At 38.8% G+C, this 22,796-nt stretch overlaps 1 protein-coding gene across 1 annotated transcript; it reads left to right on the forward strand.

Annotated features, from left to right (window-relative positions):
• Positions 1-813: 813 nt before the first annotated feature.
• On the forward strand, positions 814-22,603 carry stk10 (serine/threonine kinase 10). The gene is made up of 20 exons (XM_077740794.1): positions 814-1,285; positions 6,699-6,863; positions 9,677-9,725; positions 10,154-10,303; positions 11,527-11,599; positions 12,206-12,400; positions 12,860-12,941; positions 14,846-14,980; positions 16,047-16,349; positions 16,696-17,085; positions 18,092-18,216; positions 18,564-18,687; positions 18,800-18,979; positions 19,339-19,431; positions 19,504-19,633; positions 19,717-19,841; positions 20,073-20,261; positions 20,359-20,484; positions 20,586-20,699; positions 21,057-22,603. Exons 1-20 carry the CDS (start codon positions 1,127-1,129, stop codon positions 21,198-21,200), a joined length of 3,051 nt encoding a protein of 1,016 aa, XP_077596920.1. The 5' UTR covers positions 814-1,126; the 3' UTR covers positions 21,201-22,603.
• Positions 22,604-22,796: the final 193 nt, after the last annotated feature.

Genomic DNA, 22,796 nt, shown 5'->3' on the forward strand with positions numbered 1-22,796 from the left:
AAATCAACTTCTCCACCTCTTCTAGTGTGTGCAGTTATATTTGTTTAAAAAAGAGACGCCTGTGTAATTTACTGATGAGCACAGAACATTACCAGCCGAGCCCTGATGACCTTGCCAAGAATTGTTCATTTAGCAATTAATCTACAGTGTCACCTTATCTTTCATTCTGTGCAGATAATTATGCAAATCAGCTATTAAATGGACTTCATTCTAAAAGTCTTTCCACAACCTAATGAGAAATTTCCAATCAATTGTTGCATTTTTCACAATAAGTGAAGTGTTCACATTTCCCCATTCTTGGTAGATATTATGATGGATTGCAAATGAGACTACATGATACATGTTAATGCCATTTGTGTACTTTTATAGTACATATTAATATGAAGAACCCCAAGTTTCTTTCCTATTTTTTGGGGGATCTGAAATAGGTTAGAATGAACAACATATAACAGAATGTTATAGGCTTTTTTTTCTACTGACATTGTAATGATTTTGTTTCATCTAGTTTGGACAAGAATATTGAGTAGAAGTGATGACCTCAATGTGCCACAGGAGGACGCTCAAGTATTGCCTTTGCATCAATTCAAAGCAAAGCAGATGTGTAGACCTTTTTACTCTATGCAGACATGAACTATTTTTAATTCCCATTTCCAATGCAAATTGGTGAGTTGTGCAACAGTAAAGTGAACTAAAGTCGTGCCAGACGCGGCAATGAAGTTCCCTTGGAATCTGTTCAGTTTTAACACAGAAACTACATTTCCCTTCCATAAAAAGTAGGCGGAGTATTGCGTGCGTTTGACGTAAGGTGGGGCACAGCTGGTTGATCTCGTTCAGATGCAACAAGTTGGCAGCAGAAAGTCGATCTTCCACGACTATCCCGCAGCATTTAATTCTCTGCAAGTGCCCGACAAATGAATGCAACTTTATGGACTTTTAATCTAGCAATCCACAGATCCCCCTGTCACCATGGATGGAGTGGAATAACCTTTTTAACGCGTATAGATATAAAAGAAGAAACGTGCCTTTGTGACAAGTGTTTTTACCCCTTTGAGGGGCAGTGAATATGTTGCGTGTGTAAATAGGCACGCGCTCAACTTTTATTTGATTAGCACCGAATCGTTGAAGAATGGCGTTGGCAAGATTCAGCAAAATACTCCGTTTGCCTACTATTGATATTAAAAAGAAAGTTAAACAGTATGAACATGTCCACCGGGACGTGAATCCAAGCGACCAGTGGGATATTGTGGGCGAGCTGGGCGATGGTGCGTTTGGCAAAGTCTACAAGGTAACGTGTCACCTTTACAAACATTTGATCTGTATTAAGCTTTTTACGCCTTTCTTTGAGACAATTATTGATGTGCTTAAATGTACGTGGACGATGATGAAGGTCGCCTTACTCTGAGGTGGAGATATCACTTTATTTAATTTACAGGTGAGGTGGCGTTCGTGATTGACGCTCCTTATCTCCTTATCTCAAATTATCTAATTTAGGTGGTGTGGTTTTTAGACACTTTGTGCAATTATCTGCATTTATGTATTTTCATTTTGTCTTTTAACACAGTTAATTAATTATTTAAACAAGTTTATGGAAACGGAAATACTTTGCATTTTGGATTATTTAAAAAAAAATGGATGAATCATTAAATTTACTAAGTTACCTAAACAAGATTCCTTGAACCTCAGTTGTGCCTTTGACTTTGAATCTACACAGACATGAAAGATTTTTTTCTCTCCATTTTTGGCATTTATGTGTTGCTGATATTGTGACACTCATTGAAAATGACCTGTGCAATTATTCTATTAAACTAACAATGTGTCTTTCAGTGAGCAGGAATACACAAAATTACAAAGAATAAATGGTGACGTGGTGATAAAACATCCAAGTAAGGACTTATGCAAGTTTCCATTGGATTCATAAGTTTTTGCTATTGACAGTTTGTGTTTCTCAATGAATCCTATTCATTTTAAACACCATAAACCAGTGCTACTAGTATTTGTACAAATTGAATTTGCTTCTCCTCTTTTAATAGCCCCTCTTCACCAAACAAGGTAGTGAGCAAAATTAATTAACTAATAAAATGCTCCATCATGATCTATTCTCCAATATAGCTCAGTACGCCACACCCTCAGATACTTCTGCACTTGTCACTTCCTTCAAATTGTCGTGTTTACTAATGATTCCAAAACAAACAAGACCAACAAGTTTTGCTGATGTTTCTAGAAACAACATTTGTACCCACAGTAGGTATTGCACATTACTGAAATCAACCGCCCAGCCCTTTTCGGGAATCCAGAATAAATCCAGCTCCAGTGATGTTAAAGGCACCCTTGTATCCAATCCTTATGAGCAGGAGCAGCAAGAAATCTGGCTCAGGTTTGTTTCCGTAAGTGTTTGTCCAACTCCTGTTCAAGTTGGCAGTGTTTGTGCCATATGAGTACAGTGGATGTCTTTCACTTGTAGAAGAAGCAGTGCTATACTTACAGTAAATATTCAACAAACTGCAGTCTAAGGGAATATTAAAGAAAAAAGTACATACTGGTCTGGCAACCATATACTTTTGGTGTTGTGCCTTAAACATCTACCTGCTACATTTTTTGAGGGGTAAATGTGCCATAGGCACAGGGGGGGACTCTTATCAATGGTTCCTGGAAATATATTGCAAACAATGTCATAGTTGCTGGAAAGACCTTAGCAAATAGCTTTGCTTTAAGTGCCCTGAAAGATGGAATTTCTACACAAATGAGTGATAGCTTGCGATAGCTGACAGAGAATGTCATAGGGCTTCATTGCCGTGCAGGCTTCTGAAAATATCAGCGGGTATGTGGCAGGAAGGGGGCCTCAAGTGGTAAAAGTCAATGCTTCACAGGATGTTTACGGCTGAAAGTGCAAAGGGTACATACTGTATCGCGTGCAAGTCTTGACACATTTGGATCCTTTTTGATAAGATTTAAGTTAGTTTTGATTTCCATGTTCAATTCTGATTGTTGCAATGGAAGGCTTTATTATCAGAAATGGAGATTGGATATGGCTCCTGTCAAGCTGAAAGTAAAAAAAAAAAAAAAAAGGTTAATGACACCATGGGGAAAATAACAGCTCTTGCCCAAGGGAGTGTGTAAATACCTGATGTGTATGAGATACAGAAAGTCCTCAGTTCATTTAGAAAAAAGAGTATTATTCCGGAACATTAATAATTTGAAGGTAGTATAATTACAAAAGGATGAAGAAATAAAATTAACTGACAAGGTTGTTTGCTGGGCACTTTACAGTATTAATGATAATATAAGGCACACCTGATTCTAAGTTACTTAAGAGCAACAGTGAACTGCATTTGTACTTTTTTTAATGTAGTTTTCTTTGATCATTTGCTTTATTGTTTAAATTTGATTTTATGAATTATCTGTATCAAGACAATACAGGTACATATGACACACCTTAAATTAATTTGAAATGCAAAGGCTTTTAATTGGGCCTTATTGTCCCCAAAATATAACTTTGAATACTAAGTTGTATTATTTACCAGTTAGAGGGGAAAATCCTAATGAATTCATGGCAGACTTTAGGAATAAATACTTCTGTATGTTTTTGGAACATTATGTGGTGAAGCGACCACCTAAATAACCCAATAAAGTAAATAAATAGATGGGATATTTTAACATAGAACACATTTATGAATGCCAAATGGTGAAAGACAAGAGGAGAAATGAATTGGACTTGGGACCTACTGTATACCTTGCCTATTGTATTCCCTTCCATCCTTGCATTCCTGGGAAAGAGGCATGGGTGTCAAGTGAAGGCCCAAATGTTTCTGCTGACTAATTAATGAGCCACATGCCGCTTAGCCTATTGGCCTGCTGCTCAAGTGTTTCCGTATAAACATGTGCAGTCTATGTAAAGTGACGCTTTCAATTCTCATTGTGAAGGGGGTCCCCACAAGGGTCCGTTATGTAAAACTGCTACGACCCCATGTTTTGTTTCTTTATTCCCTTTCAGTAAATCTTGATCTAAGATTTGATTGTAAGGGTGTGGACTCTTCCTCTTTTGCAAATTCTTTCTTATGATATATTTCTGCTCAATGTAGAATTGTGACATAATGTACAGTACTCTATAGTATGTGATGTTCCTCCTAGTGAAGTTATCATCAGCTAGGTTTAATCTCAGGAGCCAGCTGGGTCTAGGGCTAGTGATAAGAAGCAGTTTGCTGGGTGTGGGCTTGTCATGTGGGGACTCCCCTAATTTCATATTGTTTCCGGCACTTTTTGAGCTTTTATACTCTTTGTGGTCCCGGGGGTCTGACTAGGTGGAGGTCTTTGAAAGTTTTATGGCACTGCTTTGACATAATGGAGTCCTTGCACGGAACTGTGACGTTACTTCCTCAAAGTTATGCTGTTCAATGTTTTTCCGGTTTGGAATTCCACTACTGCTGCTAATTATATTCCTTGAGTTTCCAGCAGCATTTGATCCTTCATAAAGTTTTCTATTGTTCCAAAAAGGAAATAAGCAAGATTATGTAATATTTTCAGTATGCAGATCATCAACTAATGTTCTAAAGCACTATTTGAGGAACCAGATTCCAGAACTCAAAATTAATATCATGTTTGGGAGGCAAAATCTTGCCAGTTCCAATGATCAGACCCTTTTATGAAATACAATTAAAATGAACAGGAATAGAACGATGGTGTCTCATTCATTTGCTCAGCAGTTTTCTTATTTCCCAACTTAAGTAGCCTACTTTGCCTCTTCCTTTTAGAAATTATTTCATGATATGATGATTAGACCAATGTTCTCTGCCCAGTCTAACAACACATGCTGTACTTGACACCCGCTTCCTTCTCTAAATGCTTTAATTCATGCTTTAGTCAGTCAGCAGGTTATGCAAAAGAGGAAGTACTGTGATGCCGGTTAAAAAAATAAAAAAATGATATAAGCACCCTTCCAGCGCATTGAAACAAAGTGACTTTTCTCTCATAAATTGCTACTCTTTTTTTTTTTTTTTTTTTTTTTTTTTTTTTGGTCACCTGATGTTATCGATGGACCGAGGGCTGGGCAATTCATTAATTTCTTTAGCTAATTTCTGCTTTTGATTTAATAATTTGGTGGAAACATGTGCCCCAACTTATGTGCTTTCTTGCTGTAAATATTTTGCCTCGTGGATACAAATAGACAAAGACACAAGCCGGATGTGTTGTGACAATTGCTGTTTGGTATTTGTTGCCAACTACCAATTGGCAACCACTTGCGGTTGGTGAACTTGAAGGATTATGAGTAAACAGCTTGTATCTAGGACAGTGTCGACACGATCAATGATAAATCATTCGGTCTTATATATTACTGGTCCCCCTTTGGTATGAAATGACAGCTACTTCATTGTATCTTGTTGAAAATGGTTGCAACATAAAGTTCCATTGTTTTTTTTTTTGAAGGCCAACTGTCTGTGTAGAATTGGCCCCGAATTAACATCTGTTTTTGTACTTTCACCACATCTTTTGTTAGCCCTGACAGATTGCGGCCTTTGGCATAACACTGATTGCAGAGTGATGAATAAACACACAAGGTATGAAGGCAGAGATGTTAGAGGAAAATATGCACTGCGTGGCTGACAATGAGTGAGGTTGTAAAGCTGTGAGGTTGGGCTCTCTGCATGTGTTGGAGATTTACAAACAGGAAAAACAAGATACAAGACATTAAGACTTGAGACTCTTTCTTGTCAGGATTGTGACAGTCAAGGGTTTACATTTTGATATATCCTGGAAAACGTTGGTGTTGTAAATTATCCAAAGGCCTGTGAAGCCCTTTGGGACGGTTGTGATTAAGGTCTACATAAATATGACTGGAATTGACTTATGTTTTCTGTATTAAAAGCAGTTATGAATACATTCCACATAACTAAGATTCCGTCACTGTACACTGACCTTGTAATAATTCCAAGTGGCCTTTCCTCGTCATTTCCTCTCAGGATTTTGTATATCTGCCTATATCAAAACAAACTCACTCGTGACTCCTTTTTGCTCTCCTTTAGAAAACTACTTGATTGGTTGACAAAATGGCACTCAGAAAATACATGGTTGGGAATAACTGTGCTTAATAAATTGGAGTTTAGAATTTTATTAGTCGTGGTCAAATAGATATCATGGATTTGGAAGTTAGAGTACTTATTTATTATTGTGAATTTGTCACCAATTTACTTGGATCTTTTGGTGTTTAAAAGAGTGCTAGGATATTCACAGAGGAACAAAAGTATCTGGTGTATGGGTGTTTGCTGTTCTGAGTCTTGTTAACTGAGTGGCTGACTGACTGATGGTTTGATGGTTGGAGGCGACGTCTTGTTGACTCGCACCTTGGGGTGCCTCTCGCGGGTCTGTTTGGCCAACACGTGCACTCGCGGTACGAGCACACTGAATGTGATTGGTAAAGAAGTGTGTAGCTGTGACCTCCCGTTGATTCAGATGTTTTCCCACAGCTCCCGTCAAATAGAAGTCAATTGGTTTGTTTAGTCTGTCAGCTTCCTGTAGGTCACTGGGGGGATGCACAATTGCACAAGTAGAGAAATACCAAACCCACTACTAAATTAGGATATGCCCAAAAATGTTGTTAACAAAAAAAAAAGGGAATACCACATTTTGGAACGGATATAGTTCATTGTTCCCTAATGCTAAACATTGTTCATAAAGATTTATTCATTCTTTATTGTATCCACTAGGCCTGCAACAAAGAAACGGGCGTTCTTGCTGCAGCCAAAGTGATCGAAACCAAATGCGAGGAAGAACTGGAGGACTACATGGTTGAGATTGAAATCCTGGCCAGATGTGACCACCGCTACATTGTGAAACTGCTGGATGCTTATTACTACAACAACCACCTCTGGGTAGGCAACTGCCACTTACGCTTTAAGTAAACGGGTCCTTTTGTACATCTTATCAAATCTCTTCCTCTTTGCAAACACAGGACAATCGAAGTAAAACCTAAACAAATTGTTGCACATGTTGACAGGATGTCCTTTCCTCTCTGTAGCTGACTTGATATGTTGGGGGAAAGTTCTCATCAAAGTGTGATATCTCCCAAGAGAAAAATGCCTGTTTAACATTGAAAGAAGACAATGGAGGGAGTTCAAATCCCTTGGGTGGCATAATGGATATGGGGCGACCCGAGCCTGCCCCTAATGCAGGAATGTGGACTGTATTCTCCTTAGTTCTGCTGAAGCTATTTTTCCTCAAGTATAAATTGTCCAACTCCCTCTTTAATCTCCAGGTTTTACTGGCCAACGAAAATAATGACTGTATTATGGCCCATGACCTTGAATACTCTTAAAATACTAAAGTTAGTTGTCTTAGTAATGTCGCACCCTTTAAATGCAAATGGAAAGAAATATCCAGGGTCAACGTTTAAAAGAGCATGATGTAAGATATGCACTTCAAATATACACCCTAAATGGTCCTAAGAAACATGATTCTCTGGAGAGTTCTAGTCTTTTTCCTGAATGGTTATGTAGAGATTTATGTACATTGTGTACATTTGGGTGGGGTAGTTTGAAAGGGAAAAGATGGCGTTTTCACGGGTGCACATATGTTTGCCATAAATGAAATGGGTGTAAGGATAGACTATGTAGCCTTATAGCCTCTTGTCTTTTTTTGATTGAAATGCTATGTTGTTATGATAACGCATCTTAGATTGGCTCCTTTAAAATGCAGACTGCTCAAACTGAAAGAAAAAAAAAAAGCACAAATGTCTTAGTTGACATTTACAAGTGTTTTAGTGTATTTGGCCTAAAAAGGCTGTTTTAGTGTAGAATACGCCATGTTACACAAACAGTTGTGGCGTGGCTCCCATGATTGTCATGTTGTCATGGTTTTTGTTGGCCATAGTTGGAATTCCTAACACACCCCCATCCCAGCCCCCACCCTCCTTAAACAGTCTGCTCTGAAGTCAGTGAGTCACTTTTTGTGCACAAACATCCTTGCCTGTTTGTTGAAACTATTTTGTATATGTGGTTTGTGCTTTTTCCAGATACTACACAGTAAATTCCTCACCTTTTACTCGCCTTTTCTGTAATCCCAGACAATGTCTATGAGAAAATATAGCCGATTTACACAATTCATGTAGCAAACCTCCCACAAAATGACCTAAACATTGTCTAAAACGCCCATTCACTTGACACCGCCTCACACTTGTCTAGATTTAGACGGCCTATAAAAATAGGATCCCAGTATATTTTGTCTTTTTTGGCACGGCCTGATACACTTTAGGGAAAACACAGATGACTGCACTGTTCTCACAATCCATGTGGTCGTTCATTTTTAGGGGACCTGCGGAGACTCTGCAGGTCTTGGTTGAAAGTTTTTAGAATCTTTACAGCTCTACTCTGGCATGAAGCAGGAAAATCACAGAGGTGTGACAAGAGGAGGGACACTGCTGTGTCAGCTAAGCCTTCAGCTTTTCACTTTTTTTAAGATGTCACTTAAATGGGAAAAATGAAATACAGTATCTCCTCCAAATGAAAGTGTTTATTGGCAATAAAAGTTAGTAGGTTTCATTGAAAAATAGACCATACGAGACATTCAAGCACAAAGTAAAAATGTTGCTTAGCCGGTCACGGCACATTTGTCATTGCCTTGAACAACTCGTCCTGACTCTTTTGTCTTAACGCTGTTAAAGGTTTTGCTGCATATTGTCCTGCAACTGAAACACAATCCTAGTAATTCCATACATAGGTTTTAAAGCCATGGTGATGCTAATAGAATGATAAGCACATGAAATAGGAGTTATGTATTGGTCATGTTAAGATTGCCAACTTCCCTATCATTGTGTGCACCTTTTTTGTTGTCTATAGTGAAACTCCACACCCCGCACAGAGCATTGATGCTTTAACAATGTTATCATAGCAAAGTCTCATGAAAGCTATGATCTCATCTGACAGATATTTGTTTGGGATGTATTAGACATTACAGTTCTTTTCTGAAAATTGCCAATTAACCCTTTATGTAGATGTACCTACTACATCAAAATTATATTGGGATAAATACATCAACGGAGTCAACAAATTGTAGTTTTAATAAGAGGTATATGATTGATTGACAGCTGAGTAGAACAAAGATTGGAAAGTTTCAAAATTAATTTGCATGTCAGGTGCACTGTCGCAACAACACTGCAAAATCCAACCTTTCCATGAAACTGCTAAATAAGAGCTAAATTGGTCCCTGATCCTGGTGTGGTATGCGTTTCAGTTCTTTAACCAAATATATTGTATGCTTTATGTGTTACAGACATATATGAGAGGATAGGAATTGAAAGATGGTTGTTAGGGGTTACTTTTTGGCCAGCAAGACATCATTTTAGGGAGTGTCTTCCAGTTTCTTTTTTTCCGCCTTTCAGTCTGTGTTTGGACTTCACTTTTAAACTGCTATTATATTCTTTATGCAGCCCAGGAACTTCAGTCAAAATCATACTCCCTTCTTTTGGTATCCATACTCAAAACTTTCACCACAAAATGAGTATTTGGTCATGGAACGTTTGAATATTTTTCCTTAATGTTGCAATGATCCATATACCAGTATACTGTCCTAAATATGCTGGTACTATGACTTTGACATCACTTTCAGATCTGTCACTCAATTAAGATTTAAACAAAAAAAATTCACTTTTTGTTGTAATTAATGTTACTAATGAAGTGCCTTTCCCTAGATCTTTATCGAGTTCTGCCCAGGAGGAGCTGTGGATGCCACAATGCTGGGTAAGTCCTGTTTTTTGTGTTCTCTGTCTCTCTGCTTTATAAACCCTTTCAACCCTAGCTTTTCTTTTGGGGGCAACAATGCTTTTAAAGCCAATTTGACCTTGAAAGATCCAGACAGGAGACTCAATGGAGTCCTTAGCCGTGGGAAAATGCCTTGTGCGTTTTTACAGTATAATCCATGTACTCATATCTGCATGTACCCCCACTGCCTCTAACTAAACACACCTTCTCTTATCCCAGATTAGCAACAGCAACACTACCTGTGACACTTAAGTCCCAGGATGACCTTTTGTAATCATGAATAGAATTAACTCATTAGATCAAACCCCCCTCTCTAAATTGGAATTTGCCAAGTTGGCATCCGTTCAACAATTGATTCTACATCTTTCCTCCTTTTGTTGTTCGTTTCTACCTTTTGCATTGATCAGAGTTGGATCGAGGGCTGACTGAGCCCCAGATAAAGGTGGTATGCCGGCAGATGCTGGAGGCTCTAGTTTACCTCCACAGTATTAAGATCATCCACAGAGACCTGAAGGCCGGAAACATTCTCCTCATGCTGGATGGGGAGATCAAACTAGGTAAGGAATGCCTAGTCATTCAATTGTTCTATTTTGAGACTTTTCATTCCTTTCTGAACGCAAGTACAATTGCAATCCGAGATAGATTCTAATCTAACATTGTTCCTACGTAACCACACTACATTCGATACCGGAAAATCGAGCAACATATCTTTGACATAGATCATCACTATTACTCATTTACTTGCAATTGAAAGACCTCTACTGGTTGCCTCAAACGGGTTCCAAATAACATTGTAAATCACTGACACTGGTTGCAACGACAGCCTTGAATGCAGCATCCTTGCGTGGGAAAACATGCCTCTCATTCTTGTATTTTTATGGCCCCTTTTGAAGAGAGCTTGAAATTCTTCACATTGCACTGTCTAAATTGTGGATGTGACCCAGTGAGGTGCATGACTCGTACAAAGTATAGGTTTTTAAAAAATAGAGGGGAAGTGGTTTTTCTTTAAGACCTCGCTGACATTTTAAACCCTCATTAAAATGTGGAATCACTTTTTTATATTTAATCCAAACTCTATATCACAACGTGGTTTTAACAGCAACAACAACAACAAAAAATGGCAAATAACAAATCACCGCTCTTTTAATTAATACTTCACCTAATCAAACTCGTTTTACCTGCTGTATGTTAAGGTCATAGTCAAGTTCAACATTTCATTGGCAAAAAAACAAGTATCAATATTACTTTTCTTTGTTTTTACTGACCTGGGCATTGTTCTAAACTACTTTTTGTCTTTTTTCCCCCCATTATCTTAAATTTTTGTCTAGAACAGCATATTTACATGTAGCTTTTTTGGGTGTTACCTCTTTAAACACATTTTGCCATCACCAGTGACTCATTTACTACCTTCACCGTTTTTATAGCTGGACCAAAAATGTTGTTATTCAAGCATTTAGTGAGCAAGATTCATACGCCACGTCATGCTTGGGTAAAGTCTAGTGATGCGGCTGTGAGATGAAATCCTTTACAGGCATGATGTATATGTGGCTTTGCCCTTTTAACCGTCATCGAATTCTTGGCACGCAGCTAAAATGTCCTACAAATAGTCCAAAACCTGTTAGATTGTATTGTTGACATTTAAGTGAGGCTGTTTTAGAAAGGGGTTGATTAATGTTGCAAACATTTGTACCAGACTATGTGCAACATTTATCGTGTTTAATATATTTATCTCCATAAAATGATTTTAACACTTATTATTTTTTCCCTACTTTTTCCCTAGCTGATTTTGGAGTATCTGCCAAAAACACCAAAACCCTCCAACGAAGAGATTCTTTCATTGGCACACCATATTGGTGAGTTTTACATGCTCAACTCATGGAAGGGAATACATCATTGGGCTGGGTTAAAACATTTATATTTGAACTCCTGAACACTGAAGGAGAACATGGGACCACATTTCCCATAAACCTAAATGTCTTTTTGTTCTGCCCAGGTATCTTTCTCTTAATGATGTCAATTCAGTGTAAAAGTGTAAAAACTCTAGTCGTCTTTGGAATTCTTTTGATATGTTAGCTGCAAATTATCCATGAGTCAAGAAGTTTGGCTGCTCAGAGCTTTAATCCTTCTGTATTGTCACAAAAGAGCTGTTTTGTTTTTTTCCTGAACAAATTGCCCATCTCCGTTTGAAGGCTTGAAGACTAGGCTTTGGCCTTAAATGTCACATTGTCAGCCATTGGCTAGAACAGCTTCAGCAAAGTGGGGTGCAAATGTTGTTTTCCAATCCAGCAATTGCTGCTGTAAGGTCACAACCACTTCAAATGACCAGCTTAATTCTTGCAAAGGGATGAAACGAGCTTGTTGTTGACACTTTTAAACTCTTAGGATATTACTTCTTTCACTTTCTATATACAAGTTATTTTTGGATGGCATTCAGGCTAATTCCTGTTTCTGTCTGACAGGATGGCTCCAGAGGTTGTCATGTGCGAGACCATGAAGGACGCTCCATACGACTCCAAAGCCGATATTTGGTCCCTTGGAATTACGTTGATTGAACTTGCTCAGATTGAACCGCCTCATCATGACCTAAACCCCATGAGGGTGCTACTGAAGATTGCCAAATCAGAGCCTCCCTCACTAGAGCAGCCAAACAAATGGTGATAAAAGTGGAAACTCTCCACGAATTACTTGCTTAATTTGACATTTCTTTAGTTCCCTTACAATAATGGGATCTGTGTCTGTAATTACCTGCCTACTGCTACATATTGTGTTTTATTACTCTCTGCTGTTCAATGCCTCACTTGGTTTCCCCTCCATTCAGTGACATTGAACATGAAAAGGTGCTGAACAGTGACTTTTTCCACTGCTTAACTTTTACGAGCAAAAAAATGTGCAACACAACTTTCCCAAAGGTGCCAAAAGGGGACTTGTGACGCAACAGAAAGCCATCATTTTTGTTGGAAGTTCCTTTTTACGAAATCCAGCTGTGCACAGGGGGAGATCCGCATGTATCAACATGACATGTCTCCCACTTGCTATGTTGAGCTGTGCTGCAAGATTCTCTCCCACTTTTATCCTTATTTTTCTTTGTTTCTACTCTGCGACTGTTTTCACAGGTCACAAGAGTTTAAAGATTTCCTGAGGAGAGCTTTGGATAAGAACCCAGAGACCCGTCCGACTGCAGCACAGCTCTTGAGGGTAGGCCAATTGCATTGCCCTCATGTTACACTTGACACCCCAACATCATACAATACATAGAAAAGGATGACAATGGCTGATTAATGCACACTAATGGGGATGCAACTTGGAGTAAATTTAGTATCATACTCCCAAGTCACCCAAATTATTGCAATATCTTATCGAAAGTGACAGTTAAACCAGCTTGATGTGAAGTCTGGGTGGGGGGCAGCATCTTATCGAAGAACTAGTCAGCATGTTGTGGTTTCTAACAGCAGAGCTATTAAAATTCAGAGGCATGGTTTTCCTGCCTTGATCACCACAGCTGAGGGAAAGGCAGCTGTATACATTCCCGGCCTCGACCGCGGAGAACATGTCGGTATCACGCCTCGCCTTGTTCTCCACAGCTGGCTAGTTGGAGAGATGACAAACTTAGATCCATGCGCACACATTGGGGGGTCGTGTCTGCTTTCTCCACCGGGGGGAAAAGAGACGGGCGCGGCTCGCCTTTTGGTGCCATGCTGGATGTTTTAGATGTGTATCACGGACTTGGCTTGCAGTGGTTTTAGATAACAAGTAGTTTTGACATGTTTGTGAGACACATCATGATTTTTAGGCGGAAATGCAGTGATTCATCAGAGTTACAAATTGCTTTTTTTTGTTTCCTCTACTTACTAGTACTGAGTAATTTGACATAGTATTACTTATTCAAGATATGCAAGAAACCTGTTGTTTCCAAAATATTTTTAAATCACTAAGATCAATGTTTACACAGGATTACATAAATTAAATGGCCAGCACCTCCAGTATTCCAGAGTTGTGGTGTATTGAAGTGCCATCAGTGTATATTTTAAATTGTTAGTTATTTTAAAGATTATTGTCTACGTGCCTTTTATCTTGCCAAACTAATTCTCGTTATATCAACAATGTACTCTCCCAGTTATTGCAACACAGGCACCCTTGTGCTCTGCTTCCTTCAAATGGTTCATGTTTAACTTCTTCCCAAGCAGCCATGCATATGCGACTTAGTGCTTTCAAGGCAACATAAAACCACAAAAGAGAACATAAGCACCATTGTTGTTCCTTTTTTATTCAGCTTGTTTCATCTCCGCAAACAGATGCTTTCCACTTAAGAATGACTATTTTGTCCACCGATAAAACAAAAAAAAAAACATGAATGAATTGAGATTGTAGGGTGGCTTTAATATACTGGTTTTGCTGCAGCCCGTTTTTAAAGTTTTTATGTCAATTTTTTCGGTTACACTGGAGTTAAGTGGGAATCTGTCTAAGCCACCCTCCCCTTTTGTGTCTACTTTAATAACTCAATGCCTTCAGATCCTGCACTGGATAACCATAACTGATGAATGAAAGTTGAGTGCACCTAATGTAATGTATGTTTGCCATTTGTGCTGTAATAGGACGCCACTCAGCATTTATACTTCTTGCCTCATTAGACAAAAGCTGGCTGTTCTTTCAAATCAAGGGAGTTAAAAGCTAAAGCCACACGGAAGAAGCTCAACAAGCATCAAGCGTCAACAATGCCAATGCAATGTCTGCCGCTGTGAACTTTCAAATGCTTAATTTGGTCTGAATATACATAGTAAATGAATGTCTACTCATCTTTAAAACACATTTACAATCTTAGCTTTTGAAAGAACACTTTTCCTTCTTCAAATAGATGACTTGGGAACAGCCTGTTTGTTTTGTCTAAGGGGGTTATTTTGAAATGTGGTGCTTTGGTGCATGCGCCTCAATCATAGTAGTAGTAAACAATTGGTACATAACAAGTAGCACATCCAATTTAATAGCAGGGAAAGTCACCTCATGCTCTTCCCTGTTGACTTCCATTACTCACGTTTTTCATCAGTCTCACACTTGATTTTCTGACCTCTAACCATGTCTGATATTTCCCTCTGTTGTCCCAGCACCCTTTCGTGAGCTCTGTGACTACAAACCGTCCGCTAAGGGAGCTGGTGGCAGAGGCCAAAGCTGAAGTCCTAGATGAAATCGATGACAATGGAGAGGAAGGCGAGGAGGACGATCCAATGGAGCTAACTGGGGTACCAATCCTGGCTCATTTACCTAATCAGTCACTCCTTTTAATTATCCATTATCGTTCATATCTAAAAAAAAAAAAAAAAAAAATAGGAAATGTCGCTCCTAGCTGTTTTTCATTCATTAAGCTCTGCAGCAGAATTAGAATTGGACCATTTACACTGGGCAGCAACAATATTTAGCAAATCGTCACCTCTAGATTATAAACAAACTGCACATTTCTTGGTCAACATTGCTTTCCTGCCAAAGGACTGAAGGTCACTTCTACTGAGGACATCAATGTGTTCACAGAGGCAACGAGATTAGAAAGTAACATGGAGCATGGGTGTGTACTTCACCACCCTCAGTATAAACAAAAGAACAGTAACCGGAACACAGGGCATCCAGTCGCATCTTAAATATAGTCTTTGGTTTCATGCCCGTAAAATAAACAGGAAAAATGATCAATTATTTATGGCCGTGCATTGTTCTGCCTCAGCTTTTGAAAACAACTAAACCTTCAGTGCTTTTGTATTATTCTAATCAAGAAGCTGCCTGTTTGAGTGTAGCCAGTTTTCTTTTTTTTCCCTGTAGATTTCATAAAACAGCAATCTAACTTTCCTCTTTGGCAGTAAATTCCTAGTCCAATTCATGTGGGCATATTTACTCCTGGCCATGTCATCCTCCTGAATATATCACGACGACTGTCCGGATATTTTTTTTATGTCAGTACTTGCATGAAGTTCAAATTGCATGATGAAAATATCTATTAGGAAAACACAAAACGATAATTTACCCTAATATTTTTTTAAGCATAAATTTGTGAGAATTTGGGGTTTTTTATGATACAATTGCACCCAGACAATCTTATTTTTAAAGAGCATCCCCCCCCCCCCCTACTCAAAATTACATAATAGGACTGGGTGCAAAAAAACTTGAGCAGGAACGCTTGCATTCTTTCCAGTTAACAGTTGTTAACATTAAATTTGTAGTAATAGCTTGAAGGTTTCGCATATGGAAAGACTGCTACCTTAATTACAGTATGGCCACACCAATGCGTCATCACAATTATCTTGTCATTTTTCATTCTAGACCAGCCAGACCAGTTTGGAGGGGGACCAGTCTCCTGGCCCCTCAAGTCCCACGACAGCCTCCTTGGTGTCACCAAAATCTTTACAAGGAACGGGGTCAACTTTGATGACAGAGAAGAAGCCGGAAACTGTTATGGTCGCCCCTGTTCCCTTGCCTCGGCACAATCTCCCTTCAAAGGACCAGGTAGACTTTGGGGAGAAGCTTGAGTCTGACATATACGAGAGTGGCGTGTCGATAAAGACCTCCAGCTCCGACTCTGGCATCGAGGATGGGAAGAGCACTCCGACATCTGAGGAAGAGAAGGTATACATTGCATTTAGGGCTGCAGCACAAGTTAGGGATTTTGGAGTCTTTATTTTTGTCCGATTTCTTTTATGATATGTCTTGCCGGGTCCAATCTGGCCTTTTTAGCCATCAGAGATTTGTTTTTAATGCCCAGTTCCATCTGAAATACATTCATAAATGTTGCTTAACACTAATTATTTTTTTAGAAACTTAGTTTTATCTTCTAATGGATCAATAGTTTAATGATTGTGCTTTGATTTAATCTACATTTTTGTTGAGAGGGAAATTTTGTTTCTCACTTCCATATATTTTGAAATGTTATTATAAATTTAGAGGTTTCTAATGGCAATTCAATTTTTTTCAGGTGGCTGTGGAGGTAGAAGCGCTACCACGTCTGCGGCAGTCCGATGTATCTGGAGAAAGTGTTGCCAGTATTGAATTGCCGGAAGTACCGAAGAACCAGCTCTCTCCGGACCAAAGCACAGACATGGTGTACACCCAAGTTCCACCCGGCTCAAAGCAGACTCCAGGAGTCATTTCATCTGCTACTTCACCCACACCTACTTCCGGGCCAAGCAGCCTTCTGAGGAAGATGAATGCTGATCGAGGATCAATAGAAAATTCTCCTGATATGGCCTCGCCTAACGTCAACGGACGGATCAATAGCACCCGCTACTCATACTCGGGCAGCATGGACACAGCCAGCTTGAAGAGTCTGTCTTTGAATAAGGAGAGCATTTCGGTATCTGCAAGGGTGAGTCCACATCAAACAAGCATGCCATGCAAATGTTTAGAATGTTGGAACAATTAAGTTGTAAAAGAATAGTAAAGAAGGATCCTTGCTTGTGTCCTCAGGCACACTCCTCCTTGAAAAAAGGATATAGTGAGGAACTGAAACTGTTATGTAGTTTTTTTGGGGTGGGTCTAGCATAAGTGTAATGAAGCGGTTTCTGTATGTATTTCTTAAAATTGTTACCCCAATATGTTACATAGAGAAAACTTTATGGGATATTAACAAGATTGTTAAAAAATATTGCAACTCATTGGCTGTATTCATTCGTATGAGGGCATCAGAATGATCGACTGTTATCCGAGTGCTTTTTAGTCTGTGCGTGCTATGTAAATGGGATCGAGTTCATGCAGGCTCCATTGAGAAGCAATTCTTTTGGGTTAATACATTGATAATTTCAAAAACTAACAAGCGACAATGGTAAATACGCATGACAGTGTCGTCACTGGATTCCAACAAGCTGTCCTTCCAGCAAAATATGCATCATGCTTCTTCATTCATGGAAAGCTAAAGTGGCCTTTGTATGGACACAGTCCAGCGCTTGGACTCTGTGAATGGTCGTCTCTATATGAGATATCCAGTTGCTTCTAGAGCTTCATGGACACTGACTGACTATGACTAGAATCCTGTTGATTCTGTGTGGAGTCTTGTCTCTTTGCAGAGAAGAGTTTATTCAAAATGAGGCTCTGTGATGTCAGTGACTGAACTGTGGACATAAAGGCAAATTTAACATGCCTTCACTTTCATATTTGTTTTCGCAAATTTATGCGTGCACTCAATATTTAATGTTTGGTGCAAATTATTCATCCCAGCAAAGCTATGTTGGTCTTTCTGTAATAGTGTAAATATTTGTCACTAATGCGGTTCAAACAATCTTATCAACTGCCCAAATTTGACAATCACATTCATAATTCTCCAGACTGTTTTTTTGTAACATTTACCACATCCCCTTTTTCTTTCCTTCCCGCAGGACTACTCGCGGAAGACGTTAAAGCGAACCAGGAAGTTTCTGGTTGACGGCGTCGAGGTGAGCGTGACAACCTCGAAGATCATCCGGGATGATGAGAAGAAGGATGAGGAGATGAGATTCCTCAGGTATGTGCATGAGCCTCCTTTTTCACATCCTATCTCAACCTTAGCATCTTGATCAACTACATTGGACCACAAGACTTTTTTTTTTTTTTAAATTTTCATTGATCTTTTATAACTTCTTAGGTTCCTTTTTAAATCATGATTCTAATTTGTAATGGCGTTACTTGACTTTTTGGAATTGTAGTGTTAGTTTGTTCATGAAATCCACACCAAAGTGTAAAGAGTCCAAGTCATTAAATAAATCTTTCATGCATGTCTCATGTCACCTAGTGGTGGGAATTTGACAGTACATTTACATGCACAATCTTGACTACATTTGAAATTATCACTCTTGTGATTTATCTTTTTAGGCGCCAGGAGCTCCGTGAGCTGCGTTTGCTCCAAAAGGAGGAGCAACGATCTTTGGCTCAGCTGCAGACCAAACTGGAAACACAGAGAGAGCAAATGCAAAAACGTTTTGACCTGGAAATGCATGTAAGATGCCACTTATTAAATGCAACACTTGCACACAATATACCAAACTATTAGGGTTGCTCCATTCTATTACTTTCATTGTGTTAAGCACACTGCTACAATGTGTTGACAGGCCAAAAAGAAGTTCTATGATACAGAGATGGAGTTCCTGGAGAAGCAACAGAAGCAGACCATTGAGAGGATGGAGGCGGACCACCAAAATAAACTCAAAGACGAAGGCAAACGCATCAAAGCAGAGCAACAACGCGAGCACCAGAAGTTCCTGGATTATCAAAAACTGAAAAAAAAGGAGGTCTGTACACTTAACTTTGACCCTGTGGTCATATTCCTTTTTTTGCATTTTTTCTTCTGTCTACAATACACCTTTTTATGACAGTAAGGTAAACTTATGACAGACAGAAAGTTGTTTTTAATAGAGATCCACTAAGATTTCCAAATAAATAAAACACGGATTCTTAGTAGTGTTTAAATTGCACCTACAAAAGTCCATAACCAAATGTTCATCAGTGAATTCAAATATTCATTTACTATTTACTATTGCCATTTTATTAGGTGATTATTTTTCACACTGAACTGGGTGGACTAATTAGATTTTCCTGTTAGCCAAATTGTGCAGATAATAAGATATACTTTTCTCATGTTTTATTGCAGTTAAAACATGCCATTGACAAGCTGCCAAGGAGTGAGCGCAAAGAACAATCAAAACAACGAATGAGCTCCTTCCAAGAAATGAAACAAAAAGAGGCAAGTGATATCTATCTTTTTTTCAGTTCTTGTTTTGCTTTTGGAAAATAATTGCCTCTTTTTGGCTGAAAGGAGGAACAGTTCCTGGCTGCTCAGAAGAAAAACCTAGACCTCGCCATCCATCAAATCGTCGTCAACAACAAGAATGAGATTGTCAACACCGAGAAGGATTGTCTGGAAAGGAAGCATCAACTAATCCGAGGTTGGCTGTCTAAAAAGGTGGATGAGACTGTCAAGGGATATGTAACGATGTCTTCCATCTTTTTATCTTGTCAATTTGCTCAGATCGCGAATCTTCTGTATGGGAAGTGGAGGAGAGGGTACTCCATGAGACACGCCAACTACAAAAGCAACAACTCAAGGATCAACATTTCCTCCAAAGGCATTTACTCCTGAGGAAACACGAAAAGGTAAGCTAGATGATGATGCAAATTTCAAAGAACCATTGCAAAAATAGCAATAGTGAACCCCCAATTGGTGGATCTTCACTTTACGGACCAGTGTCTGTGTTTGTTTGAAAATAGAAATACAGCACTCATTCTGGTACCAAAATAATCTTGGCATATTAACAGGATAACATAATAATGTAACCTTGTGTCCGTATAGAGTAAGCAGCTTTCTGCTTTCTGGTCCCAATGCAGGAGCTGGAACACATGCAGCAATACAATCAACGTATGACCGAGCTCGTGAAAGCTAGACAGCAACAGGAAAAGAGCCGCCTTCCCAAAAGTCAGCGTACTGAAGCCAAAGCCCGTTTGGCCATGTTCAAGAAGAGCCTGCGAATCAACTCCACGGGCAGTAGCTCAGAGGACAGGGAGAAGATTAAACAGGTAGCGCTGTACGAATATCAAATAAGGACACATGGTTTATTGATCAGTGACTATCAAAATGACATTTCCCCACATTGATTCTGTTTTGCTTTGACAGTTTTCCCAGCAGGAAGAAAAGCGGCAAAAGAGCGAGAGACAGCATATGCAGCTGAAGCACGAGAATAAGCTGAGGGAGATTTTTGGTGACTGTGATGGAAATATTCGAGAGCTGCAGCAGATGCAGGTACACACACACACACACACTTTTTTTTTTTTGGGGGGGGGGGGGGTTAATTGAGTGACCCCAAAAATGTTCTAAAAGGACACCATCTTTTGTTTTTTCAGAATGAAAAATGTCACATGCTTGTTGAAAATGAAACACAGAGGCTCAAACAACTTGATGATCAGCACAATCAGCTACTGAGGGATTGGCGGGAGAAGCTGAAACCCAGGAAGACTGTAGGTTTACTGGCGTGTTATACATAGTTTATGTATTTTCATCCTGACATAATGACCTCCAGTAATAGATAGAATCTACAAAAGGCAGGAAATTATGTTTTCGGTTCCCTATATCTCTTGTCTGTCTTCTTGAATGCACAAATGAATTACCTTTTAATCTTATGGTATTACATTTTGGGCTTAGTATGGTAAAAAGTCACAAAACGCCAGAAAAGGACATTTGTGATTATAAAGGATTAGCATATTAAATTTCAACTTAAAGGGTAGTTGATTGGTGGGAAGGGGCCAAAAGTCATAGAGGTCAGAAATATGCCGATGCCTTGATCATCATCATCATCATTTAATCTTGTGTCACAGGCACTTGAGGAGTCTTTGAACAACAAGAAAAAGGACCAAGAAGCTTTCTTCAAGATCAACGAATTGGGTGACTTCCCAAGTCCAGGAGGCTCCATTGGCAAACTGTCCAAGTTTGTGCCCTATCAGGAATCTTCTAACACATAAGCTAAAAGTCTCTTTCCCATATTAATGGCAGGCTTAAATGGACAATTCCAAAGTTGAGTGAACATGGAGTGTTAAAGTGGTATGCGGGTGGGTTCAAGTTGAAGGAATACACCTGCTGAGACCCTGGTCCAAACGTTCAGTTTAGGGACAGTTCCACAAAAACTCACCCATTCTGGCATCTGTGCATGGTACCAACACTTGATTTAAAAAAAAAAACATATCTGTCCATAGGTCTTTACTTGCCATTGATATTTTTATGTCTGGAGATGAAACTTCATTCATTCTGCTGCTATGAAACTCATAAGCACACTTTTTCTAAAGATTCTCCCAAACGGTTAGTGACAACATTGTTGCTTTGCTTTTTGTTTGACAAAAATCCCTTTTGGTGTTCATGTTTATTTGTTTGAACATTTTTTTCCCATAAATGCTTAAATCTTCACATTCATGATTGAAGACCAAAAGCTACACCCATTGATAGATGATGAAATGTTTTTTTTTCTCTATTGGAGAGGGTAGATGTCTTTAAAATACACCCAAACTTAAATAGGGATTATTCCATATATTTGCCAAAGGGATATTTGTCAATGAAAATTGCAATCTACGTGAACTTTTCTTTCATGTATGCTTTCTATTTTGTCCCAGGGATGCCAAAGTATGCCTTATTTATTTTTCCACACAGTTAAATCTAAATTAATTACTGTATATTTTTTAATTTAAGTACTTTCAAATACATATTTTAACACAGAGCTGCACTATGAAGGTGTTTGTTAATATAATTATCTTTATTTTAATATTTAGAATGGGTTATTGGCTTAAACCAAATAGATCAAAAGCAGTAATTTCTTTGTAATTGTTATTTTGGAATGCATATTAACTACAGAAGATAGAAGTTATTGTTTTACTGTAGAAATCAGCCACACACTGGACAGGAAGGGACAAAACTAAAGTGAAATACTGTTTTCTGTTTGTCAATTGACAAATTTAAAACACTCGAGTGTTTAATTGTTGCAGAAGTGAACTGCGTGCAAGCCAACGTGCAATATTCTTTTAATGTTTTTTTTCCTTTTAAAGATCTCGGGTGTTTTTTTTTTGTTCTTTGCCTTCCTTTGCACTAAGGAGAGTAACTGAGGAGTTTCTACTTCCACGTGAGCCATCCTTTGGTTGCAAGGGGGCAGAATTCTTGCATTTTAGCCCTTTAAATGTTTTTTTAATTAGCATTTAGGTACACTTTAATTCAACTTTCTAATTGACTTTTTTTTAGGTTCCTGGGTCCTTTTTTAGCCCTTCCTGTCTGCCTCAGTTTGCATATTGTGGTATGTATGTATGATGGTTTGAGAGTGTGATGAAAGCTCAGAAGGAACCACTGTTGTAAATGTCTAATAAATGCAGATTTTCTAATTAAAGGACTCCAGAGGCTATTTCCTTCATTAAGCATTTGAAATCAATGACTCCTAATCAAAGGTGAGCAATACTAATTCTATCCCTTACTTACTATATCCATGGACTACTTCTTTCAGCAGATGGTGGCGCTAGACATGAACTGAGAGCATCTGAATTCAAAGCCGATACCACACAATGCCATGGTATGTATGTATA

This window comes from Stigmatopora nigra, chromosome 19 (assembly GCF_051989575.1).
Source record: "Stigmatopora nigra isolate UIUO_SnigA chromosome 19, RoL_Snig_1.1, whole genome shotgun sequence".
NCBI lineage: Eukaryota > Metazoa > Chordata > Actinopteri > Syngnathiformes > Syngnathidae > Stigmatopora > Stigmatopora nigra.

Coding starts and splice junctions, on each gene's coding strand:
- stk10 (XM_077740794.1), top strand. CDS start 1,127: ATGGCGTTGGCAAGATTCAGCAAAATACTCCGTTTGCCTACTATTGAT. Junction 17,086..18,091: donor GCATTTCGGTATCTGCAAGG/GTGAGTCCACAT, acceptor TCCTTCCCGCAG/GACTACTCGCGGAAGACGTT. Junction 20,485..20,585: donor GAGAGCTGCAGCAGATGCAG/GTACACACACAC, acceptor TTGTTTTTTCAG/AATGAAAAATGTCACATGCT.